The 25,560-nt window shown below is 35.7% G+C and overlaps 2 protein-coding genes across 2 annotated transcripts in view; both read left to right on the top strand.

Moving 5' to 3' along the window:
• Nucleotides 1-10,778, top strand: part of LOC117410671 (RRP15-like protein) — a 31,062-nt gene extending 20,284 nt beyond the window's left edge. The window contains exon 5 of the mRNA XM_034017393.3: nucleotides 9,419-10,778. Within this exon, the coding sequence (XP_033873284.3) occupies nucleotides 9,419-9,568 (150 nt within the window). The 3' untranslated portion in view covers nucleotides 9,569-10,778. The remainder of the gene's footprint in view (nucleotides 1-9,418) is intronic.
• Nucleotides 10,779-13,172: 2,394 nt separating this feature from the next.
• The window catches only part of LOC117410435 (transforming growth factor beta-2 proprotein-like), a 50,676-nt gene continuing 38,288 nt past the window's right edge, over nucleotides 13,173-25,560 (top strand). Inside the window, exon 1 of the mRNA XM_034016981.3 lies at nucleotides 13,173-14,253. Within this exon, the coding sequence (XP_033872872.3) occupies nucleotides 13,908-14,253 (346 nt within the window). The 5' untranslated portion in view covers nucleotides 13,173-13,907. The remainder of the gene's footprint in view (nucleotides 14,254-25,560) is intronic.

Below are 25,560 nucleotides of genomic sequence, written 5' to 3' on the forward strand. Positions count from 1 at the left end.
ATGATTATGGTAGTTTTTTCTTTACCCTTTCCTTTACCCTATTTCTCTATCTCCCCCAAACACAACCTTCTCTGATACTCGTGTCTCCCCCAATCTCCCGGTCTTTTCCATGCACCCCCTTATATCCACTCGCTCCCTCCGCCCCATACTCAGACCCACGTCTTTCGTGCCAAACCTGCACCCCAATTACACAAACAACAAGCAACCCCTGCATGCACACACACAACATGCAACCCCCTGCATGCATACACACCCAATGCAGCCCCCTGCATGCATACACACCCAATGCAACCCCTGCATGCACATACACAACATGCAACCTCTGCACGCATACACCCACCATGCAACCCCTGCACCCAACATGCAACTCCTGCACGCACACACAGTCTACATTATCCTGATTCTCCCCCCTCCCCCCAGGGTCGCTACAATATACTATGTTCTTAAATAGTAAATTTAGTATTATTTTTATTATTTGTTTTGCAAAACAGAAACGTTATGTTTCACTTTCATTGCATTTGCATTTTTATTAAGTCTGTAATACAATGATGCATTTACGAGATTGTGCTTCAATCATCATGAGGTTCACACAGACAGATGGCTAGGATGAGGCTGCACAGCGTATTGCTAATGTGTTTTCCCGCATCCATAATAAATGATTTTCGTTTTGGTAAATTAAGTGGTATTAAGTTATTCTGTCGTTGTTTTTTTTGTTATCAATCAATCCTTCTGTCAAATCAGTCTGATATATGGGTCATTATACAGAAAGGGGACAAATTGGGGTTCCAAAAAATTGAGAAATTGATGTGATATTATTTTTGTGAAACAACCACAATGAAATAAGAAAAAATCTTATCTGCATATAACATAACTCATTTTAGTGTATTTTTTAATATTTTTGTTCAAAAATCTTTTAGCACATACATCTGTCATTACCGTAACACAACTAAAAACTGTTGTATAAAGAGAGAGAATATATATATATATATATATATATATATATATATATATATATATATATACACACACATATACATTAGTGAAAATATTTATTTCATTTTTCAAAAAAACTGATTTTCATATTTATTGGCAAATGTAAAATTAAAGTTAAACTTAGTTTTGACACATCAGGTTTTGTACTAATATTTTTAATTAAACAATATATTATAACTCTCATTTTGTTAACAATATGAACCCCTTAACCCTTTGCTAATATAACTTTCACTGTTGCCAATGCTGCTGCAGTTTTATTCACTAAAATAACTATTGCTCATGACATTACAGTTACAGTAATGACAGCTTGTTACGGTAATGACACTTAAAGATTTAAACAGTGATTTAAAATAAATATGTAAAGAAATAAACCATTTATAATGACACTACACAGATTCCAAAATCATAAAACTTTAAAACACATTGGGGCTGATGTAAGAATAGGCGTAGTACAAACAAAGGTGGCTGCAAAATCCAAATTGCCTCGCGGCCAGGCAATTATTTTGCACTGTGGCCTATGTAAACTTAAGAGCAATGTAAATTACTCAACGCACAAAATAATGAGCTGCAATCATGATAATGAGGGTCGCAGTGAGCGCCGCCTGTGCATTGGGATATTTAGAGGCCGCACTTACAGCCCAGAGGTGAGGTGAGTTAGGAGGTTAGAGAGGTTCTGTATGAGATTTGTGAAGTCCTCTTGCCACAGAAGAAAAGTTTTTTGTTGTTGTGGTGGTGGTGTGGTATTTCGTACGACACATTCGCTTGTCGCGTTGCGTGTGGTGTGTAGAGGCCTTTACTCATAAAAAAAAAATAAATAAAAATAAAAAATAAGCCAGTAAAGCATTAGGCCATGCACTGCCTGGCCACTTGTTGGATTTGGTGGGGTTGAGGCCTTTATTGATCAGTTCACCTTACATAAATTCCTTACTGACTAAATATCTTGGCATTGTTTAAGAGCAAAATATGTATATTATATATTAATTATTATTAATAGGCAAATCTTACAAATAATGTACTCCAAAATATTGTAATGACCCGTGCCCTTGATGATAAAGCAGAAGATGGAGAGTGTTGCCAGGTGCAATTAATAATCAATTTTTTATCAAAATAAGATGGCCCCTCTTCGGGCCAAGACCACGCCACACAAACAATAAAAAGACCCAAACTCCTTCCTTCACCCACTGACCCCCACTTTCACTTTCTCAAGCTTTCACTCTGGTTCTTCTACCCTCCCACTGCTCCCACCCACCTATTTTTAAAATGTCAGCTTTTCAGATTGTTTACTGCATTTCTTGTGGTTTATAATAAGAGATGATTACATTGAGAGATTATAATTATTAAGGCTGAGGTGATGCATCGATTTATCAATGCATTCTATCATTTGACAGCTATCGATAGTCAAGCCTGTGCATCGTTTTTGTGTAAAGGGTTTAAGCAAAGGAACATTTTTATTCAATTTGGAATCAGCAATTATTTTTTGCATTAAGCACAGAGCTTCTCTGCTCCCCTCAGGTCTGACTCACTGAATTTGTATGCGATTGAGCTCACCTTCTCCCCTCTGCCCCGCCCCCTGTGAGTGTTAACTGATAGGATTGCATCTAAAGTAACAGCAAGTTAAGAGCGTTGTGTTAGAATTAAATACTGTATCGACCGAGCTACAAATACAATGTCTGCCGATGTTTGTTTGGCAATTATTTTGTAAAGTAAGATGGCGAGAAAGCAAAGAAAGTAATGTTTGGGATACTCCTGTAACACAACTAATCTGCGTGACCATTTAATGAGATGGCACTGTACAAAACTTCAAACAAAATCTTCATTTATTCATCGGAACTGCCCCGGAGTAAAAATGAAGTCGTGTGAGAAATGGTAAAGGGGGGTTTGATAGGGTGGTATTTAACAATTTAGCACCAGTAGGCTCTCTGGTGCTAAACTTTCAAAACAGTTTAACACCAATTTTCAAACCGATTTGCACCCCTGTCAAGCATGCTGGGTTCAGGATCAAAGGTTTCAGTGGTCATCTTACACACATGAATATGCATCAGGGCAGAAAGGCGTGAGGCTGATTAAAATGTTGACATGTGTAAACCCACGCTCACAAGCAGCACTGCTTAATGGCAGTGTCAAAGACAACAAAAATAATTTCTGAATGTTTAAGTAGGAGATGGATTGCTGGTTATTACAGTGTTTAACAAATCATCACACATTCTCTGTTTATTTCAATAGCCTGCCACCAAATTCCAGCACTACTTCACTTTATTAGTGTTGTTGAACACGTTAGCTTGACTGCACAATGGTATTTATAGAAGGATATAACTGAGGGAAAAAAATATTTAAAGTAAAATGCTTAAGTAAATGTATTTTTTAAACTGACGTTTAAATGTGATGGCTCTCAAACATCAACACCTCTCATCCGCGCATGAGAAGCAAGGGTCAGCGACCTTCCACAATGCCACTCCCCATATCTACATCCTTCTTCTCTGAATGGACAGCTAAATCGAGATCCCTGCTATCATTGGTTGTTTCAAGTGTCTATTAAAAGAAAATGATTGATGTTATGATTATGAACTGGAGTGATTCCACCTATTGCTTTCCTTTTTATATTTATATATATATATATATATATATATATATATATATATATATATATATATATATATATATATATATATAAAGCCTTGAAGCAGCCAATGATAGCTAGCAGGGATGGACTTTTTTTTATTGAATAGAACCCTCCGGCCTTAAGTGAAATATGGGGACTGGTATTTATTATGTTGTGCGAGAATAAGCTCAGTTACCTGGAGATCGTTGACAGATCCCAGAGACCTTGAGACTCAGTAGAAAATCTGGAGGTTAGGCAGGTATGGGTCACATCCAGATAATATGTTTGACGTTGTAAGTGTGAGCACCCTCTGCCTACATGAAAAATGCTTTTCTGTTAAAAATGTACTGACGGTACGCATTTGCGTGTTAAAAACAATATGGAAGTCCGCATTTGTTTTTTATTGGTGCGCATGCTTACCTCTGTACCAGTTATCTGAACCCCTGATTATAAGGATTATAATGAGAGATGCTTCTCTCATGGTGTAAGGACTCAGTTTGGGCAGCCAGAACTTTATAGTCCCAAACTACACAGAATGTGTCTCTTATATCAGAAGGTTCATAAGGGGCATCTCTCACAGTACATACATATTTTATGGAGTGATGAATGTTTTTTTACATGAACATTTATCTATAGTATTAATTAGAAACTTCAACAAAAATAATAATAACAAAAATAAACTTCAACGTCATAATACAAATATTTTAGCACAGAATATTTTAATAAGTTATTTTATGCATTATTGTAACACTAGTTCTATCTCAGACTTAAATTCACTTGAAATGGTGAGATAACCTCACTTGAAAGATTTTTATTCCCAATACAAAGCATTTTTGTGATTTTAAACATTTTTTTAATTTTAGGAAATAGAATTCATGGATGCATAGCAAATTTTTTAATTAAATTTGGGGTCGGGAAGATGTGGGAACAACTTTAACACCATACTGGATACAAGTACATGCAGCAAAGATGTTTGAGTTAATAATTATCAAAGAACGAAATTAAAGGTTATTTGAGCAAATTATTTTGATCAAATTGCGAAATGTAAAATGTCAAACAAGCAAAGAGCGAAACGCAAAAGAAGTTACATAATCTTCTGTCTTTGTGTAAAGCGATATAATCAAATTGTGAAATGTAAAATACCAAACAAGTAAACCGTGAAACATAAAAGAAGAGACAGCGTCTTCGTTCAGTCTGCTGGAGGATCTCTGGAGTACCTTTACAGTCTAATTGAATTTCAATTTTCCAATAGTTTTTTCCTAATTTGGATGAAGTACCCAAAGAAAACAAACATTCTTTTTATACAGCAGCAGCAGCTGCTTCTGGGGCTAAGCAAGGCTGATTCTGGGCCTATGCAAGGCTTCATTTTTGTCAAACAAAGAAGTGCTTCTGTGTGCGTCAGGGCGCTCGGTGCAATTCTAAATGCCACAGCAGCAAGCCCTGCAAAAATAAATATAGGTGATTTGTATGTTTCTAAATCTAAATTGTGATTTTTTTTTTAAATGAGCTCTCATTATGGTTTCTTTCTTTATATGTGTGTAATTTCATAGAACTACTTTAATTTCACTTGACTTACTATCTAAACAATCAGACAGTGTTTTAAAATGAGGCTCAGTAGCCCAGTGGAGCTCTCAGTATGATTTCTTTTGAAAATGTTGTCATCTCAAATAAAAACCTTTTAAGAAGGGGTTCTTGCTGTCAAAAAGCAGTCTCCATCTTTATTCCACAGGTGCGGCACTGTCTGGTGCTGATCGGGGTCTGCAAAACCTGTTTTCTAAATGATGCTGTAATTTATTAGAATATTAAATAAAGGGTTATTATAATTTCAGATGACGCAATTGCACACAGCGCTGTGACAAGTGTGTTAATTTTTTTCAAATTACCATAAAAACCTTCGTCAGACTTCAGACAATCAAACAAACAACAGTTAGTCCAGTCTGTAGTTAAAGATCTATATTTTTAGTTTATTTTTTAGCAATGTTTTTTTTTTTTCTGCCGTGCGATTCAGTGACCACAATGCATTCTACAAGTACAAAGAATTACCTGACAGCATACTAATCACTCAAAATGTTTATAAATAAGCAAAACGTTTACTGTAGTGAAATATCTGTGTGACAGACTTCAGGCATGACAAACCAATCAAAATGCATTTCACTTAAGCCCCTAACCAATAGAGTTGAGTTTTTGGACGCAGTGCAGCATTTCAGTATGTACGGTTGCAGTGTTTACTCGAGATTACCGTAGACCATGGCATCAAAGAGCAATTCTTTACCAGAGGGGTTTCTAAGTCATTTTGCAAGACCCAGAACGCTTACTGATCCAAAAGAAATACGGTAGAAAACATTTTTGTAGAAGATGTTGATGGAATGAATGCTAGAAGGAGAAGACTTTCCTCTGAATTATGAACTTCTTCACACTGATATGAAGATTCTGAAGTAGATGGGCCTGGGAACATTCCAGTTTTGCTTGTTTAGTTTTCAATAGATGTTAGTTATGTGAAATAAGCCCTGGTTATTAATAGACTAATGTGTATAAGGATAGTACATTGTACAGTTGTTTAGTGTAGGCTAATGTGTTATGTTTACAATACTGCGTCAGACTTTGCTGTTAGTGTTTATTTATTTCAGTCCACAATCACATTTAAAAATAGATATCCTATTTTATTCTGTTTTCTGATCTCAGTATGCTGCTGATCAAGCTTGAACCACACCTTTTATTGTGTTGGTTGTATTTGTATGTTCTCAATTATTTATGTACAGTTAAGGATAGTAATAATAGCATCAGTAATAAAACAAATTTAAATTAGATGGATGTAGTAATTGTATCAGTTTAATATGCGAGATAAACTAAAATTAATTTTTTGAATTGCTTGACAGCCCTAATATATATATATATATATATATATATATATATATGGCTTGACTTTTTTGGTTTTCATTTTTTGTTTAGTTCAGGGGTGTATGATTATTTGGCAATATTGGTTATTTTCGGTTATTAAAAAATACACTAACACATATATAAAGGTTAACATGCTGTGTTGAAGTGAGGATGTCCACATAGTTACATATTTACATGTTGTCATTTTACTAACTTTTAAACACTGCATCTGAGTAATTACAGTACCTTTGTGCCGTGTTTGTAAAATAACACATTTACCGTAGATATTATGAAAAGTATGAAAGTTGTCATCAGTGCATATTATCTCGCTTTCTTTTTTTTGGCATTGGTGTGGAAAAAGCTTGCCTGTTGTAGAAAGACAGATACCATTTATTGATTGCCTATCTGTCATTCGGAAGCCTAGTGAAGAAAAATATAGGGCACAGTATTTTTGACATTTTATCTGACGATATATTCTACACCAAACTGATGCTCCCATAGATATGAAGCTCAGAGGGTCTCCAACTGACACAAGATGTGTCCTTCTCTCCAGCAAAGCTTTTTATACAGTGTCCTATAAAAACTACAGACTGGCTGTAATGAGAGTGGTTCGTATTCCCATGTGTCTTTATAAGGCTGCGTGGTTTATTATTTAAAGTGATACATCATGAAACTAAGGCAGCTGCGTGTTTTTTTTTTCTGCGCGAGGTAGAAAGGTGCTCTATAATAACAGATCACGTTTAAATAAATCATGAGGAAATAATTAGTTTTAACAAAGTCTAAGTCTCTTCATCTTTGGGTTCAAGAAAAAAAGCCAGGATAAAAAACAAACTGAAAATGAGCTGTGTAAACCTAGTGCCAGTGATAATGCTGCCACTGCCACTTTTTATCTTAAATTTCATGAAGAAAAATGGTTATTAATCACTAATTGATTGATTGTGTTCACTGTTGAACAAAAGCAAAATCCTACAAGTTTTGTGCAACGGGGAGGGGAGGGGCATTTTGTCCGTTGGACAAGAAGTTTTTTTCAAAAATTCCACACCCCCGAGTAGGTGAACATAAGCCTACCAATAATTCAGATTAGAATAATAAATATAAAACACAAATACAGGTAAACCAAACAATAAACAGCTATGCATTGAGGTGGTTATATCTGTTACCTTGCTACTGCTGCATAACCTTGGCCTTCCAAATACCAGCAAGTTTAGGCTGTATGAATGGATTGACATATCTGTATCATCAGTGCAATCCCAAACTAAATCATTGCAAGTGGTAATGTGACTACCAGCATCTTTGTGTCCTAGCTGCAGAACAAAATGTGTATCTACCAAGCAGATAATACTGGATTCTGAAAGTGTATCAAAATGTTATGAATATACTCCTCGTTCAACAGAGAGGAATGCTCTCAAAGCAAAAGTATTTTAAGTGTATGAATATTATGTGAAGTTCTTGTTTTGTGAATTACACAGTTTTCATTTATAAAGCTGTAGGTTAAAGACATCTCTGATACAAAGACAGTCACATCAGCATACAAAAATAAATATTTCTGATAAGTAAACACTTTTTCTTTAAATGAATTGTATGTCCATACAAATTTAAATGTAAGAAATATGTTACAGCGCACAAAATTGAGCTTGTTCGGAATTATACATTCTTTTGAGTGGAAGGTCGTAGAACTACAGCCTGATTGAGTACAAAGAATTAGTGTAACAAAAAAAAACACTGGTATAGATTGCTTCAAGTCATTTTTAATAGAAATATGTAATAAGAGGAAGTAGAGTACATATTGATTAAATAAAAAGGGATTTGTTTTTTAGACACTGATTATTGTGACCTGCTACCGAATCCCACAATGTGTAGCTCCCAGCATACTGTTCAAGTGGAAACAGCTGTGTCTTGTCCCGTTATAAAGGTTTCTCTTAATTTGGTCCACTTTAGCACGTGTGTTCCTTGTCACAATACGTTGCTCAAGTCTGCAGATTCAGTCCATCTTGTCTTGCTTATGACCCGTTGTGCTTTCCTGGAATGGCTTTCTGCAAATGTTTCCATTCCAGGAACTCCCGGAAGACTTGATGGCACTGTGATGAGGGATCAGCTGGTTGCATGGGCACCCACTATTCTACCCTTTGTGAAGTTTCTTCTGCTTTGTTGCTGAATAGGTGTAAAAACACACACAGTTTACTGTATGTAGGTCTAATGGATTACTTCATGTGACTGCATAAATGCATACATTGCAGTGCATTAAAAATGTAATAATTGATACAGTATTATTAAACTTAATAAAATAGTGTTTGTACTACAAAAGCAAAAGTGAATACCTGTCACCATCACAAGCTACAAGGGATATATGATTTTCAGAATAGCCCTCAGAGCCACCACTTTGTTCTTTCTAAATAATTTCATGCCCACCTTTCACATCTTTCTAATTTCCTATAGAATTGAATAGAATTTCTCAATTGCAGTTTATGTGCTAAACCACTAGGGGGTGCTGCTGCCTCGCTTGTGTTAGTTTTCTAGAGCTACAGCTTTGTTGAATCCCCATAAACAGTGGCTCTTGGCCTTGTTTAAACAGAATGTCTTTGGGAACCCATTTAATGAGCAAGGAGAATGTGGCTGATTTCATTCTCTGTTGCCGGATGCCTGTAGTTATAAACACAAAATATAGGAAATGTTATACAAGATTGCTTCCTCCATAACTGGTGGACCACTGAAAAATGAATTGGTGCCAGCACAGCCGAGTTTGACTCCTTGTGTTCAAGATATGTGCAGTGCGTCCCTCAGTCAGCTTTGGTAGCAAAGCTATCAGCCAAATCAAGGGCTTTTGCTGTGATGAGCAAGTAGAAATACTAAATTGACTTCCAGAAAGATTTTATTAAGTCTTCTAAATATCCTGTGCACAATGGTTTGTTTTATATCCTAACCAACTGCCATGTATTTGTTTGTTTTTAGGTTGTAGTAAAATCAGAAGACAAGCCTTCCTGGAACATTCTACGTGATGATTTCATGATGGGAGCTACCATGAAAGACTGGGATAAAGAAAGCGATGGAGGGGAGGCAGGAGAGGCTCAGGGGGAAGAAGACAACAGCGATTCTGACTGAGTTTTGTGCATCTGATAAATTACAAGATCATTTTTCTTGTATATATGAAAACGTTTCTCGTTCTGTGAATGTGTGGACTTTAACAAAGGCTTGATTGTGCAGAGATAATCCAGTTTGAGCTTTTGAGTTCAAATGTTCTTTACACTGTGTTGCCAAATGTTTTTGGTTTTTTTTAAGTAAAAAAATGGCACACATTTATTGTGTTAACATTGCCAATGCAAGATTATAATGACATTTGTGTACAGGTGCATGTAAACTTACAGTTTAGTATACTATGGAACATTGCCAGTGAATTGAATTGTGCTGGGGTTTTTGACGAGAGAATTACAATGTTTGACTCTTAGTAAAAGTGAAGAAGTGTTGTTTCTGGGGAAGGGATTTAACATGGTGGCACAGGCATTGCCTGAAAAATAAGTTTAAAAAAAAAAAAAAAGTTTTAACTATTTAATAAGATGCTTCAATATTTTTCTTTAGAAATAGTGTATATACTATATACATTAAGAAAAATTTGAAATTACAGCTGTTTTACAAATTAATATTTATAATCACTCTTTTCAAATGTACATCTAATGTAATTCAAGAAGTAAAGAAGTATCCTAAGAAGAAGGTTGGAATAAGTGACCTCCCATCTAAAAACATGTTGCCTTAGAGATTGCCGTTTTGTGAGGAGTGACCTGCAGCTTTTCTTAAGTCCACATTTGTAAGAAAGAATGCCTGCAGCTCTTTTACAGAGAGGCTCTTGCGTTGACTCACATTTTGTTATGTGGAAATATTTGCCAAATACCTTATCATTTGAAAAAGACAGAAGTTGTAAAGCATGTTGATCTATCACACTTCTCTCTGTAATGTAAATGAACCATTTCTCAAGTGATTAGCACATCCTGTCATGAAAGAATGTTAGACCATCAGTGTTCACTTTCTTAAACACTGTCCACAGTTCTGCTGTTCTATGAATAAATAGTGATTTAAAGAATTGCATTGCATTTAGTTAGTTAACATTTTTTAGGTGCTTAATATGGTCTTAAGCCATTCAGTATATTTTAAACAATGTTATGTACTTAGACTTTTTTTTCACGTATTACCAATAACCATTGTATGGAACATACATGGAATTTTATTGTGATGTAGCACTAATATTTATAATTCATATATAAACTAGTTTTGTTACTCCAATTACTTGTGAACTAATAAAATAACTGTTGGGACTTCATTCTTTAAAAGTTTGTATAATATGCCATCTCATTGATCTTAAGGTAGTGGCAATAATATATATCTTATGTTTTTATTTATCAGATCTATCAATCTGTCAGTGTTAATATTGATTTACTGAAAGAATATGCGTACAATGGTAAAATGGTGATGAGTGTTTCAGAGTTGGAGGTTTTGAGAGTCTGTCACAGGTGATGAATGGAAGTTCATTTTTGAATTTCTGGTGAGTGCACACGTATTTCAAGTTGTCGGTCAGTGCTGGCACCTCAGACTGCGGTGGTAAAATAAATAAATAAAAAAATAAAATAAATATTGTCCTCAACTCCTCTACATATCACTCAGATACATTGATTGGGTAAATGATATGGCTGCTCCACAGATTGGCTTGAAAGCTGTTAAGTGAATACCATCAAGAAATGCAGATCAAGTTTGAAGGTTATTTCTGACACTAATGGTTTTTGTATCTGTTCTCTTGATATGTCAGTACTCAAATGTATTGAAACTACATTCACAAAACTATTATTATTCCTGAGCTTTCGAAAAGCTTAAGAATAGACTTATAAATAAGTAGTAATACCAAGCCCAGAAGGCATTACCACAGTCTAAGTGCCATTTTTAGGCCTTATGTGCAAGGTGCTTAGATATAAGCAGCTGTTTTCTTAAATTGTCCATGGTGAAAGTTTTCAGCTATAATTGCTCATTTCATACTTCAGTTAATTTGGCCTTGATGAATCTCTCTCTCTCTCTCTCTCTCTCTCTATATATATATATATATATTCTCTCTCTATATATATATATTCTCTCTCTAGATTAGGCTTTCTCTTTACCTAGAATTTTTTTGTGAACAGAAAATCAAACTTAATGTTACAAAACTCATAACAAACACCTTTAGACAAACCTTTAATTCTTATAATGAACCTATTAATTTGCTTTTTTTTCCTCTGTAATTTTAAAAATCTGTTTTTCCTTTCAAACAAAAAAAATAAAATGGTGCAAGATTACATTTTAGTGTTAAGTCCTTGATTAGATCCATTGTGCTTCCAGATGTGTCTGTCTATATATATGACTTCAAACACAGTCCAGATCTCTCTTGTGATCTCGGTCAGTCTGTCTGTGTGTGGCTCTGGTTCTGGTTCTGGGTCCTGCTCTCTCTCACTCACTCTCCTCGCTCTCTGTGGTAAATTCTCAGTGTAATCAGCTTCTTGTAAAACATTACTTTTATCCATGATTATTATGCATATATTAGTATTGTTTTTAAAGTTCAGTCACATATCTTTATTGACAGTAACTATGTTTCTGCCAGGAATCATGGCTACTATTTTTATTTATTTATTTATAAATGTATTTCAAAAAGTTGCAAGCAAAAACGAAATATCCTTGCAGTATATACTGTGTGTGTATAGTTATATATATATATATTACCGTCTGAAAGTTTGTGGGTTGAAGTTCACTCGTGGGTAAGGTATTATTTACAGCTTTCTATCCAAGTCCTTTAGTTCTTAATTGTTGCCAGTAGAGAAGACGTTCCCAGAGAGGGGATTGCTTAACTGTTTAATGATGTGTTTCAGAACACATGTTATTTATAGTCCTTGTCATAAATGCTATTGTTGAAAACAGATGTTATTTATTTTGTATTTCATTTACAGTAAACTCCCTTTTGTGGTCTTAAAAGCTGGATCCTAAGGTATATCTAACCATAATTGACTCCATCAAGTTGATTTTGCATCATTCTATGAAAGGGAAAAATTATAGAAGTTGTGCAATGTGAATTTATTTTTTATTTTTAACTTTATGATTAACTTTCTCGTGAATGCTGGTAGATCCCACCCCGGATATGCATATTTAGCATATGCTGAATTCAGTATATTTTATCATATCACATCCTCACCAGAGCCAGGCTGCAACTCCACAAATAGAGATAAACAATTTAATACATCTATCCCTGGCAGGGGATACAAATAGCCTAAATAATACAGTTCTAGGTGTGTGATAAACTGCACTGGCATAATTGTGCATTTGCTTATAACCATCACCCAGTATTGTATCCGATTATGGGGTAATAAAGATTACATGCAGTTGCAGTAAAAAATAATAATAATAAAATTTGTCTATAAATTACACTTGTACATATTTCCATATGTGCCATCATCAATTTACTGGTAGGATCACATGTTGAAACAAAAGATACACATCGTTTGTATGCAAGGGAAATACATTTCAGGCACTAGGACCCGGTTACAGCTCCCTTTTTATCCTTAGCTTTCCCTGGCACCCTGTAATATTAATAACCTACCCGGTAACAAACTGAGGAATCCTCAATCTGAATGTGGACCGCAACGTCACTTGGTTGGAGGCAAGCACGTGGTAAAGAGAACCCTTATAAATCTCACTCCCCTGCCCTTGCGAGAGCGTGATGTTATCTGCTGGCAAACTTTGCCAGAATCTAGTCTCAGAGAGCAGGGGGTATAGATGAGAGTAATAACGGTCTGAAGTTGAGGTGAAGAAAACGGGCATGTTTTTACACAATCGATTATTCTGAAATTAAGAAAAGTAACAGGTCAAAGAGGCAATCAATTGTCTCCATGCATAGCATATTGGGGCATTCTGACTGCAAAGTTTGAAAGACGGAATTGTGAGAGGTGGAGGACCGAGACTGAAACGATTTCAATTTTTTTTACAAATCTTGATACAGTGGAGGTGTGTGCAGCCTGCAGGGATCTTACTGCAGAGGAGTACGTTTACATTTGCTTTTGAAAACTTTACGGCACCGAATTGCAATATTCCTTTTTATTAGTATTGATTTTGCGGCGTCTTTTTTCTGTTTTTTTAATATTTCTTTTTTTTTAAGCGCTGACAGCAAATTGGTCACCTATTTAGACTACGATTTTAGGAAGCTGTTTTGTAAATGTATTACTTTATTGAAATAAAAAAATAAACATAACGATATATTAAACTGATGGAACATATATAATATTGATCTTTTTATAACCCATGTATATATATATATATATATATATTTAAATAGAGGTTTAACATACTTTATAATCGTTTAAAAATATAATATATTGTTTCATACTGTTTTTTATATATACCCTTTTAAAAGCAAAAGGGTTAAACGTTAGATTTAAAGATGAACTACTATTTTTTGACCATTGTCCTAACGCTGGATTTAGCCACGGTGGCTATTAGCTTGTCTACCTGCAGTACCTTGGACATGGACCAGTTCATGAAGAAGCGGATCGAGGCAATAAGGGGGCAGATCCTGAGCAAATTGAAGCTCACTAGCCCACCTGAACACTACCCTGAGCCCGAGGAAGTGTCTCAGGAGGTTATCGCCATCTATAACAGCACCAGAGACCTGCTGCTGGAGAAAGCCAACGAGAGGGCTGCGACTTGCGAAAGGGAAAGGAGCGAGGAGGAGTATTATGCTAAGGAGGTTTACAAGATAGACATGTTTCCCCTTTATTCATCTGAAAGTAAGTTGCCAGTGACTCGTACATTGCAAGCGCTTGAACCACAAACAGATTGTGTATAAACTGTTTGCTTCTCGCTTCCGTGCTTCTGTATTTTGTTTCTTAATCGCCTCATTTATTGTTTCGTCTTGCAAATGAATTATTTTACAATGCATATTAATAGTCACATATACGGTATAAACAATGCCTATGAAAATGTAAGTGTCATTAGGAATTTAAAATTGAAATTAAAATAGCCCTTCAATTTCTGAGCCGAAGACTATCGCAGTACAATAAGTTATTGTAGACTTTTCCATGTAACATTCCAAATTACGTTTACAGTGTAGGTTAGAGTGGTTTTATTTCTTTTTTTTCCTGAGACCAGCCCGCAGCTGCGTTGGGTAAACCGACCACATGTAACACAGTCCAAATGGATGTGGAAGCCCACACTATTAGTATTACGAGTTTTACTTGTTTTGGACTTAGGGTTTGCCCATACATTTATTTTATGTTAAGGGGTTTATATTAAGCACAGTCTTCCGAAAACATTGTTGTCTTTTTGCGGCATTTTCAGTAGTTACATTTTAAATTGGGTTCGTGGGAAAAAATGCACTGCCTGTAATGTTTTTGCATATATTTCAGTCAACTTATATTGACCATAGTGTTACTAGCGCCGTGTTTTCTTTTTTCTTTTTTTTTTAACTGTTGAACGATTCCTTGCCGATCTGTTTTTATCCCAAAACACTTTTTAAAATGCTCTTAGATACTGTATCTAGATGAAAATAATGTTATCAGTACGAATTTGGTAACTATACACTTAAGTGTCTTATTACACATGTTATTTTTAGGGCAAGAAGTTGTGACTGGTGCCGCTGGCTCTGTGTGCAGTTGCTGAAAGCTGTAAGAAGTATGCGACTGCCCCACAGTGTACTGTTGTGTTTTCCAGCTTGTTTATTTATGTTTTGATAAGAACGATTGTTGTGTCTCATGTGCTTCTTCAAGTACAACGGTATACAAACACAGCATATCCTTTTTCAGATAACTGGCAGGTTTGAAACAAACCTGGCAGAATATCCATAAATCAATAGTCCATACCTATGAGTGTGCACGTAGTCAAATATTTGCTTAAGCCAGTACCAGTACCATTCCCTGCAGGTGTTTTGAATTAGATAATATTAACAGTGTGCCTGGTAGTCTTAACACTCAGTATTTTATTGCAATCTTGTTCAGACACTTTTGGCTTTGCCACAGAGTAATTTTCCAAAAGTCTATTTAAATACATTTTGAAATAGTGGTGGAGGAAACTGTTCAAGCGGTGCAGCGTTTGAAACATTTAGTAAAGAGGGGCAAAGAGGACCACTCTTTCTATGGTGGTTGTAAATGACTTTCATCAATATTTTCAATGACCTAAGGTGTCTTATTTATTTACATTAGCCCCACTGTAGATATAATCAGGCAATTCATAGTGTTACTAGTTTCACTCGGTATGAAAAAGGAGGCAAAGGAGCATATTTACAAAACATTTACTCCAGTCTTTAATTTACTGATGTTTTGTGAAAGAACCACCCATCTTAATGTTGCAAACTGAGTAACAAACAGCTGTGTATAAGGTATTCTAAATGATTGATGTCCTCTAGTTTTCTCAAATTAACATGTGCTGTAATCGTTTGAAAAAACCAAAACAAAACATGAGTACAATACAGACATGCTTTACAAATCTAACCCATTATAACTGAGTAATAATTACATTCATAGTTTGTAACAAGCCAAGTTAAGAACATAAGAAGAACATAAGAAAGTTTACAAACGAGAGGAGGCCATTCGGCCCAACTTGCTCGTTTGGTTGTTATTAGCTTATTGATCCCAGGATCTCATCAGGCAGCTTCTTGAAGGATCCCAGGGTGTCAGCTTCAACAACATTACTGGGGAGTTGATTCCAGACCCTCACAATTCTCTGTGTAAAAAAGTGCCTCCTATTTTCTGTTCTGAATGCCCCTTTATCTAATCTCCATTTGTGACCCCTGGTCCTTGTTTCTTTTTTCAGGTTGAAAAAGTCCCCTGGGTCGACATTGTCTATACCTTTTAGAATTTTGAATGCTTGAATCAGATCACCGCATAGTCTTCTTTGTTCAAGACTGAATAGATTCATTTATTTTAGCCATCTGCATACGACATGCCTTTTAAACCTGGGATAATTCTGGTCGCTCTTCTTTGCATTCTTTCTAGAGCAGTAATATCCTTTTTGTAGTGAGGTGACCAGAACTGAACACAATATTCTAGATAAGGTCTTACTAATGTATTGTAAAGTTTTAACATTACTTCCCTTGATTTAAATTTGACACTTCATAATATATCTGAGCATCTTGTTGGCCTTTTTTTATAGCATCCCCGCATTGTCTAGATGAAGACATTTCTGAGTCAACATAAACTCCTAGGTCTTTTTGATAGATTCCTTCTTCATTTTCACTAGCTCCCAGTATCTCCCATATGATATTTATAATGCACATTTTTATTGCTTGCATGCAGTACCTAACACTTTTCTCTATTAAATGTTGCAGGTTTCACTAAAAAAAGTTATATTTATGACTTTTATTAATGAATTACACAGATTGAGAGTAAATACATCCACATAGACATACATGTTTAAAGCCTTACATAAAATGATAAGTAGTTATTTCACTAAATAATTCTTAATTTACTTTTCCGAGTTCAAAAGTGAGTATACAGATTTGAGTAAAAACAAATTAGAAGATATTTTATATACCCCGAGGTATATTTTGCTTTAAATATTATCCTTGGCTAAGTCTGCTATATAAATACTGTAAATAGGAATAGAACTGGCTGAGAGCCAAACTCCAGGGATATATTTCAGTCAAGAAGGTATTTATGGGATATAAATAATACTGTGTCAACATTTATAGAAAGGATCTGATTGTCTTTGAATTTATTCATATTAATCTTTCCTTATGCCTCTAGTTAAAATACTGAAAAGAAAAGGAGCACTTCTACAATTCTGTGTGGCCTTTAATCTGAAACACAAAAACTTTATTTTGTACTGCTGGATTTACTTATGGGAGCTAACCAGTGGTGCCATATATACAGGAGGCTAAGTAGTTAGCAGTTGTGTCAAAAAAGCATATATTTACAACATTTTATTTTTAAATACACAAATAATCAGCTTTGAATCCAGAAGTCACAAAGACCAAATAAAGATTGTAAAATTAAAAACTGGTTAATGTTTGTGTGGGAGCTTCAATAGGACAAAACCGTACAGGCAGTGATTCTGTTTTCTACACATTTATAATCAGCAAGAACACCTGGCATGTGTAGAGAATAGGTTATCCGTTGCTTGACCCTTGTTTTGCACATGGCTTTCCTGACATGTATTCAGTATTATATGAAAACTGAATCTATAGTCACGATGGGCAAGACAGCACATCTGAAAGACCTTGATCAAGGGCTGATAGTAAGGGCTGCTTCCATATTTAAGATTGCAAAAATAACTGATATTTCACAAGAAACCATGTAAAAAGTAATGATTTGATGGACCACTCTGGCTGACTTGCCAACTGATTTCCACTAACACCTTCTATGAAAGAATTAGGCGACAATAACTGAGAAATGGTCACTTATTCACCCAGAACAATTATTTTAACACATTGCTGAACACCGTTTACTAATTTTTCAAAGTTTGAGTGTTACTTTTATTCCATGTGCTAGACTCTTTCTCGTTGTAAGACTAATAAGAGCTTTTAGGTTTGGAAATAATTCAATTTTTTGCTATTCTATACTACTATAACTTGTTATACTTCCGTTAATCTTAGTTGACATTTTCTACCCTACTTCTGGGCGGCCAAATTACTTTTTTTCCAAAGGGAGCATTGTGCTGGCAAGACTGTTTGCTCCATCTTGTCCAATGCACTGTAACTGGGCGACTCCTGTAAAGCAAGCCAAGCTCAGCTGCTTCCCAGCATGTATCAAAGCAACAGTACACAAAACCAGATAAGTCAGCAGCACTTTTCTTTTATGGATATTGCTTAAATGGATACAAAAGGGAAAACGCACCATTTTTTTCTTTATTATTATTATTTTTTAATTTAGTGTGCCCAATTATTTTACACCAGATTTGGAATGTCCAAAAAAAAAAAAGTTCCCCTCACCGCAGCGATTCCCCACACAGTTGAGGAGATTGTTCAGTGGGCATCCTCCGATCCCACGACCAAGCCAGCTTCCTCTTTTACACCCAGGAACTCGAGATGTGGATGTCAGTGAGTTTCCGACCTCTGGAGGACAAGCCAGCCTGGCAGGTGTCCACTTTTGAGCTAACTAGATGCCTGGCCAGCAGGGTTTGCTGTAGCATGATGAGGAAAAGCGGTTCCTGCCGGTTTTGCCTCCCTAACCCACGGGAGCGCCACAGCCAATGTGACGCTCCCTTCGTAATCCCCAGTGAAGACCAGCAACTTCACACAGCCAAGATGCGAACCTGTGCTGTATGACTTACCCTGCACGCCACAAGGCTGTGCTTTTACCAGATGAGTTCCTCTGGGACCCTAACACACCAATTTCTGTCTAATCAGCATGGCTGTAAAGCAGTTTTTTTCTGTCTAATCAGCATGGCTCTAAAGCAGTTTTTTTTCTGTCTAATCAGCATGGCTCTAAAGCAGTTTTTTTTTTTTTTTAGGGGTCCCACTTTTCAAGGAAGAATGTAATTTTTAGCTTGCATTCAGTAAACTCAAATTGTATAACATCACCATTCAAACATTTAAGAGTTAGTAGCTTTGTTTTTAGTTTGTTTTACTTTTATTGCCGTTCATTCTGAGTGGTTGAAGTAAGAGTAGAAGAGGCAGCACCATCTAGTGCACAGACATTAAGGATCATGTTTCTTTTTGTATTGCTGGCAACATACAGCTGTGCATTAGGTGGCCCTGGCTCTTCTATAAAGACCCTTTGGCTGATTTATTTTTGCTAAAGGACCACTCTGAAAATATTTATTTGAACCCTTTTTATCCGAAATACCTATAGTTGGAACTCTGTTGTAGCCAAAATACAAACAAACGTAAACTTTTAGAAAGGGAACCAGAAATGGGGGAGGGGAAGGCAAGGTTCAGAACTACAGAGTGGTAACTGTTTTGTATCTCATAAAACTACTACTGTTATGCAGAAAAATAATGTTGAGTTATTTTTTGTTGAGTAGAAATATGTTTTCAGAATGTCACAGACACGATTTACAATCTCTTTAAACCTCCCTGGGCACTGGATCTAGTGTGACAACCTAGCGTAATAGTGTAGTACATTAAAAAAAAAAAGCATGTCGGCTTAGCTACAGATTAGTTGTTTAAAACAAAAAATAGAATAACGTAGTGCTGTATTCAAATTCTTTAGTATACATATTTTAGCTGAATAATGCAAATGAGTTATGTGTTTAATATACTGTAAGAGCCGAATAAACTAATGAAACAATTCTTAAATACATAGAATATCTTAAATCTGAAGTACTCAAACAAAAAAGTTGGTTCAACATTTCTTGCTGTCATGCAGTAAACTAGTACTGTACAAGATGTACAGTACATTAAGTAATGAAGTAGCTACATATGAATTGTTTATAACTCTTACAGAAGCCAGTCTGAGGCTTGAGATCACAGTGTCTCCCAGCATTAATCAATACTAGAGATGAAAAGATTATAACATACATAAATGCTGGCTTGCTTAGTCAGGTCCCCCATGCAAACCATCAAATTAATTGATGTTTCTTTTTAACATTCAAGGCTGGTGTTTTGCACAATCCAGTCTACCATATAAACCAATGAATTAAAGAGAATCTCAAAATTATCAATTGCTACTTGGCAGTTTAAATAGCCACGAGGGCCACAGGGTTAAGGAAGTTTGTTTGCACTTAGTTTAATGACACTTCCTAAACACAAGTGCAACCTCAACAAGGGGCGATCATCAGGGAATCTTGTTATTCCATCACGAGTCACTGATCTTTAGAAGTTCCTGCTGTTAAAAAATCCATTCACTGCAGGTTACTGCAGTTTAATTTGAGATCAGTAGTGTTTATCAGTCTGTAGTTTATTCAGGAACTTTATATATATATATAGTAGGAAATTCCTTAACTGTTAATTACATTTTGTTTAAACTGATAAAGCAAATTCACGATTCTCTAATCGTGTTATAATAATCCTTTACAAAACCCTATAATTGAGATGGAGCTACAGTATATTATAACACTGATAAAGGTATTAGCCAAAATGTTTCATACTTTACTGCTTTAAAATAAATATAGAAACTAAGCCAAAAAGTCAAGGGATGGCAAAGCCATTATAATTCGATTATGTAATCCACTGGTTGTAGTGTAGTACAATCAACTAGGAATGTTCTTATAATTTCAAATTTGCACTCAAAACCAGTCCTCAAATAATGAAGTACAATTAAAACAGCAATTCAATTCAATGACCATGCAACATGCAAACGTAGATGGCTTTCTGAGTACTCCTTAAGTTTGCATAGTTTATGACTTATCAGTTTTGAACCATATTAAATATCTTTCTACAGTAAAATTACACATTAGGCAGATATTCCTTATGTCATTAGTATGTCAGCCTAGCTTTTCAAGCACAGCTTAAAACTTTCAGCAGTTTTACAAGGAGATAACAAGATGTATGGAATAAAATGGCTTTCAGTCTCTAAAACCAACAGGGTGGTCCACACGAAAGTTAATGCTGCAGCTTACATGCATTTAAAGGCACCAGGACCCTGCTTCAGTTGCCAGAACTTGCCTTGAAATGTTCAGGGAAAGATAATTTGATTTTCAAATTGTTGTGTTTCCACCAAATGAAGCTGTAAATCTGTCATTGTTTTACTCTCCACACTGCAACCTTGCTTTTGAATTCCCTTTTGTTTTCTCTTTAACTAAGGTTTGACAGAGAACAGGGCATGTGTGGGGGAAAAAAAAATCAGATTATTTTGTATCAACCATTCTGAAAGATAACAACATCAGTGCCTAGAAACTGTGGGGGATTTTTATCTTTGCAAATGCTTAGATCCAAGTTACATCAGTTATGCCTTATGCCTTTTAGGCTAAAATTGGCCATAAAACAAGAATGTTGTGTCAGTTACTGGCCTCTATATGCCCATTAATACTACCAAATAGCAAAAACAGTTGAGCTTGATGTATACCTAAGGTTTTTAACCAATAATAATAAAAAAAATGTAATCTGGAATTGTTCATAGAAACACTTAGTTTTCTTCTGGTGGACAGCCCTCCCTATATAACTATAAAAAACGCAGTCAGAAAATTTGAATACAACTAAAGAAACATCTAGTAGATCAGCGTTTTAACAAACTATTTAAATACCGTATGCTTTTGAATTTAGGATGCAGGTCAAATTTTCCACCCTCAATTTGAGGAAAAAATAAATCAAATAAAGATGATTTACAAAGATACAACCTCAATTACGCATATAAGAAAATGACATATGGAGGCAGTTTGTGCTTCTTTGAAAATTACTACCTGTATGTCATGGGTGATTCAAGATCGGGCAGTTTTGTTGGTGTTTATTCGGCAGTCAGTCACGTTGCTGTTTGTGTGCTTGGGCAGTCAAATCTTTTGTTGCTGATTTAAATAAACTCATCACTGTACTGTACCCAAATTTAAGACAAAGGCCATTTTTGAGAAGGAACAATTGTTTAAAAAGTGTGTCTTGAATTCGAAGGAATATGGTACATGGGCATTGCAAAACAAGCATATAAGAGTATGTAAACCTTAATACCGCTGTTCACGTCTGGTATTTTTTTTTCAATTTGAAAATATTTCGATATATAACGCACCATAAAGAATCTGCCAATTCACTTTTGGATGACCAAAAGCTTCAAAGTGGCTAATAATAAACAATGAAAAAAGTGATAAACATACATTATGAAACAGAAGCCTTGTACAGTGCAGTACAGAATCAGTGATATAAGAATCAACCGCATATAGTGATCAAAATAACTGGGACAAAATCATTCCTATACCAACCAATGTAAAATAATCTGCTTGTAAGTCTCAAGCAATCCGCTTATTAGAATCATTTCGGGGCAAACTGACTACAGGTAATACGGTACTTGATCAAGTGCAGTGACGTGTACAGCCAATAAAAGCTGTATTTGACTTTGAGCACATCTCGCATGATTAGGCACATACACAGCGGGGATAGTGCAATGATGCAGGAAAAACTGCATTGATTGTAATCAAACGTGACTGAGCCACTGCATTGTGCAGGTATGTTTTTTTGTGTGTTCCCTGTTAGTGAAAATTAGTTTCAATAAAGTGAATACACATTCATCGAATACATACTGAGTACAGCAGTTTGTGTGATATGCATGTAGAGGGAGTGAGATTGTAAAAACTGTGAGATTTGCATTGCAACAGAAAACAAGTAAGCCACGGATGCTTAAATGCAGTGGTAGTCCTGACAATAAAATGCTGTACTGTAATGTCATTTTAATTCAAAGGCCATTACACGTAACACTGCACGGCAGTTAAACTAGGCACCCTCACGAGACAATTGCTTCTCAAGTATACTGTAGTAAAATAGGATTCTGCAGCTTGAGTAAACATAACCGTGATCATGTAACAAGCTGCTTACCCACGAGGGTTGTTTTGATGTATTGTCCTCAATGACTGAGCAGCATTGACGTTTGTATACTGTATTTAAACTGCTGATGGCACGCTTTTGCTAATTGCAATGCGACAGAGTGGCCGAGGACAGTGTAAATGATCAGGCTGGAGTCTTAATTTACAGTTTTAAACCGGTGTTGGTTTTATTTTTCTTACACTGTGGTGGCAAAACAACCACTAATAAAATACAAAAAATAAACCTAGCTCTCAGCTGGAGTGCTAACTTAACAGTACTTTGTGTGGAACAAACACTAGATCTCGTACTCGGGTTTTGGTTTCTTTTTGTTACTTCTGTTTCTTTACGCCTCTATACCTCCATCACAAAGCTATCGGCTAAGCCATTTCTATCGAGGTGTCATTAACTTTAACAAGCAGTTAAACAATTGACTATTATTCATAATTCATTAAGGAAAGCAGCAGTGGATTTTTCGTGGGCGTGCATACATGCGGGAACTCATGACGTCTAGTGGTCAACCCATTACACTGCAGCCAGGGAACAAGCTCTTATCATTCTCATACTAAGTTTGATTCTGCACCACAGTAATCATATCGGTCCTCTTTTAAGAATCAAAACACCCGGGACGGATGTGATTCTTATAAACGGACTGCACTGTATATACATTTCACATTGCAATTCAGTTGACAGATCATGGTTTAAATAGCCAAATAGCTGCAGGTAAAGAATTGGGTGTAGGGAATGTAAATGTGTCCACAAAAATGTCATCGCTGTACTGTATCTGCTAAAAAATTCACTGATTAAAAATGATTACATATATGTGTTGGCATTCTCCAGATAGCAAAAGCATTACTTTGGTTGCTCTAATCTTTCTGAACCTGCTGCTACTGGATAGACGAGTGAGCTGAAACATGATGCAAGTGTGTTTCCCTGGCAGCAGGGGAGCTTAACTAAACATAGCTGCTTTTATTTGTATAATTAGATTCTGTGATTAAGCCCTTCTTTTTTAAGGCCTTGATTCGAAGTGGCATCTGTCTGTATAAAGACATTTAAGTGACAGGCTGCTCATTTGTTACTTCTAGAATGAGTATTGCAGTTAACTCAGTCAGAGGTGTCAACATACTAAGCATTTAACATTCAAATTACAAAGTAGTTCCTTCATTTCAGTGAGCAGTTTTTGTTATGTGTCCAGCAGTGGCTGTTATGGTCAGTTTAAAAAAAAAAAAAAAACAGTGGTTTGGTAAGAAACAACATTTCTGGATTTCAATCTAAACTCAATCACTAGCTTTTTAAGTCTGTAAGCCATGTACAGCAATGCATTAACACTTATTATAGCTCATAATGTAATGAAGTAGCAACGAATGTGGACCATTTTGTCACCCATCTTTAACCCTTTGCAGTCCATTTATTAAGTGTGTGTCAGGCGCGTCAGGTCCATTTTTTTTTCACACTCGCAGTTAATTTTAGACGCGCTGTTTAAAAGTATTTTTTTACACAGTCAAATGGGTTTAAAAAGCCCTGCATATCAACAAAGCACTCACTAGGCATCTCCAGCCCCGCCCCACCCTTTCGTTTGCTATTGCTTTCACATATGCTAAGAAATAAATAATAATAATAATAATAGTCGTACATACCGATCAATCATCTCCTGATCACTCGTTTTATCACCAAACTCCTCAATAATGCGATCCAAGTCATTATTTTATTACTATAACATCTGAAAAAAGCTCTGCAAATGTCTGTGATATTCTCTGTGCGCTGATTCAATAAGAGCCAGCTTGTTTACTTATGACCGCCCTTATCTGATGCCAGGGGCAAGTATGACTATTCATGAGATACGCCCTTATTTATTTTATTTTTTTCGGCTTGTCTCGGCTCCTGTCGCTCCCACTCGGCCATTGAATGGTTTTCTCAGCTTTTTCCGGAGAAAAAACGAATAAAAACCTGTTTTCTGCGTCTTTTTGATGATGTCGGACAATATTCTCATTTCACACATTACATTTGGGTTGTTCACATCTCTGTCAAAAGTGGCTTGTATTTGAATAGATTATACGTAATAAGGATATATTACAACCCTTGATGTATATTATTACTGATGTTAGGCAGATTTCGCTGAAGTGCAATCAGTATTAAGTCATTGCTAGTAAGTTTATTTTTCTTGTGAGCTGCAGTATGTTTCAAACTCTCATGGTTTGCGACATGTTTGCGTTTAATTTAAAATGTTTTTAGTTAAAAAAATGAAATTTGTTGCTCCAAATATGTTGTTTCTGTATTATAGCCAGTATGATCTAACAATTTATGTACATAACAAACTGTCACAGCACTCAGTGTTTTTCTTTCATTGCAGTTATATCTTCATTTCAGTGGCATATTTTTATAATTTTGCCTTTCTCTACAAGAGCTGGGAAGTATTAGTCTCCTTCTGCCAGTCTTTCTTGTGGTAACCTCTGCTGTTATTAGAGGGAGGCTTGTAGACTGTCAACATTTCATGGAAGTACTCAAAGCTAATACTTCAAAGCTGTTTATATTTTTAGTTCTGGGGATTAGAGCCGTATTTGTTTTCAATTTGTAGTTGGGAGGTATGCACTTGGGTGTGGAGTGTCATGAGCATGTAAAACAGCTTTCTACTGTATGTTTGTGCCATATACTAAAAGGTGTCAAATGAAGTTAAGGAACACCTTTTTACTGATATTTGTCATTATCCCCTGTGCTGGAT

The sequence above is a fragment of the Acipenser ruthenus genome, chromosome 6 (genome assembly GCF_902713425.1).
Source record: "Acipenser ruthenus chromosome 6, fAciRut3.2 maternal haplotype, whole genome shotgun sequence".
NCBI lineage: Eukaryota > Metazoa > Chordata > Actinopteri > Acipenseriformes > Acipenseridae > Acipenser > Acipenser ruthenus.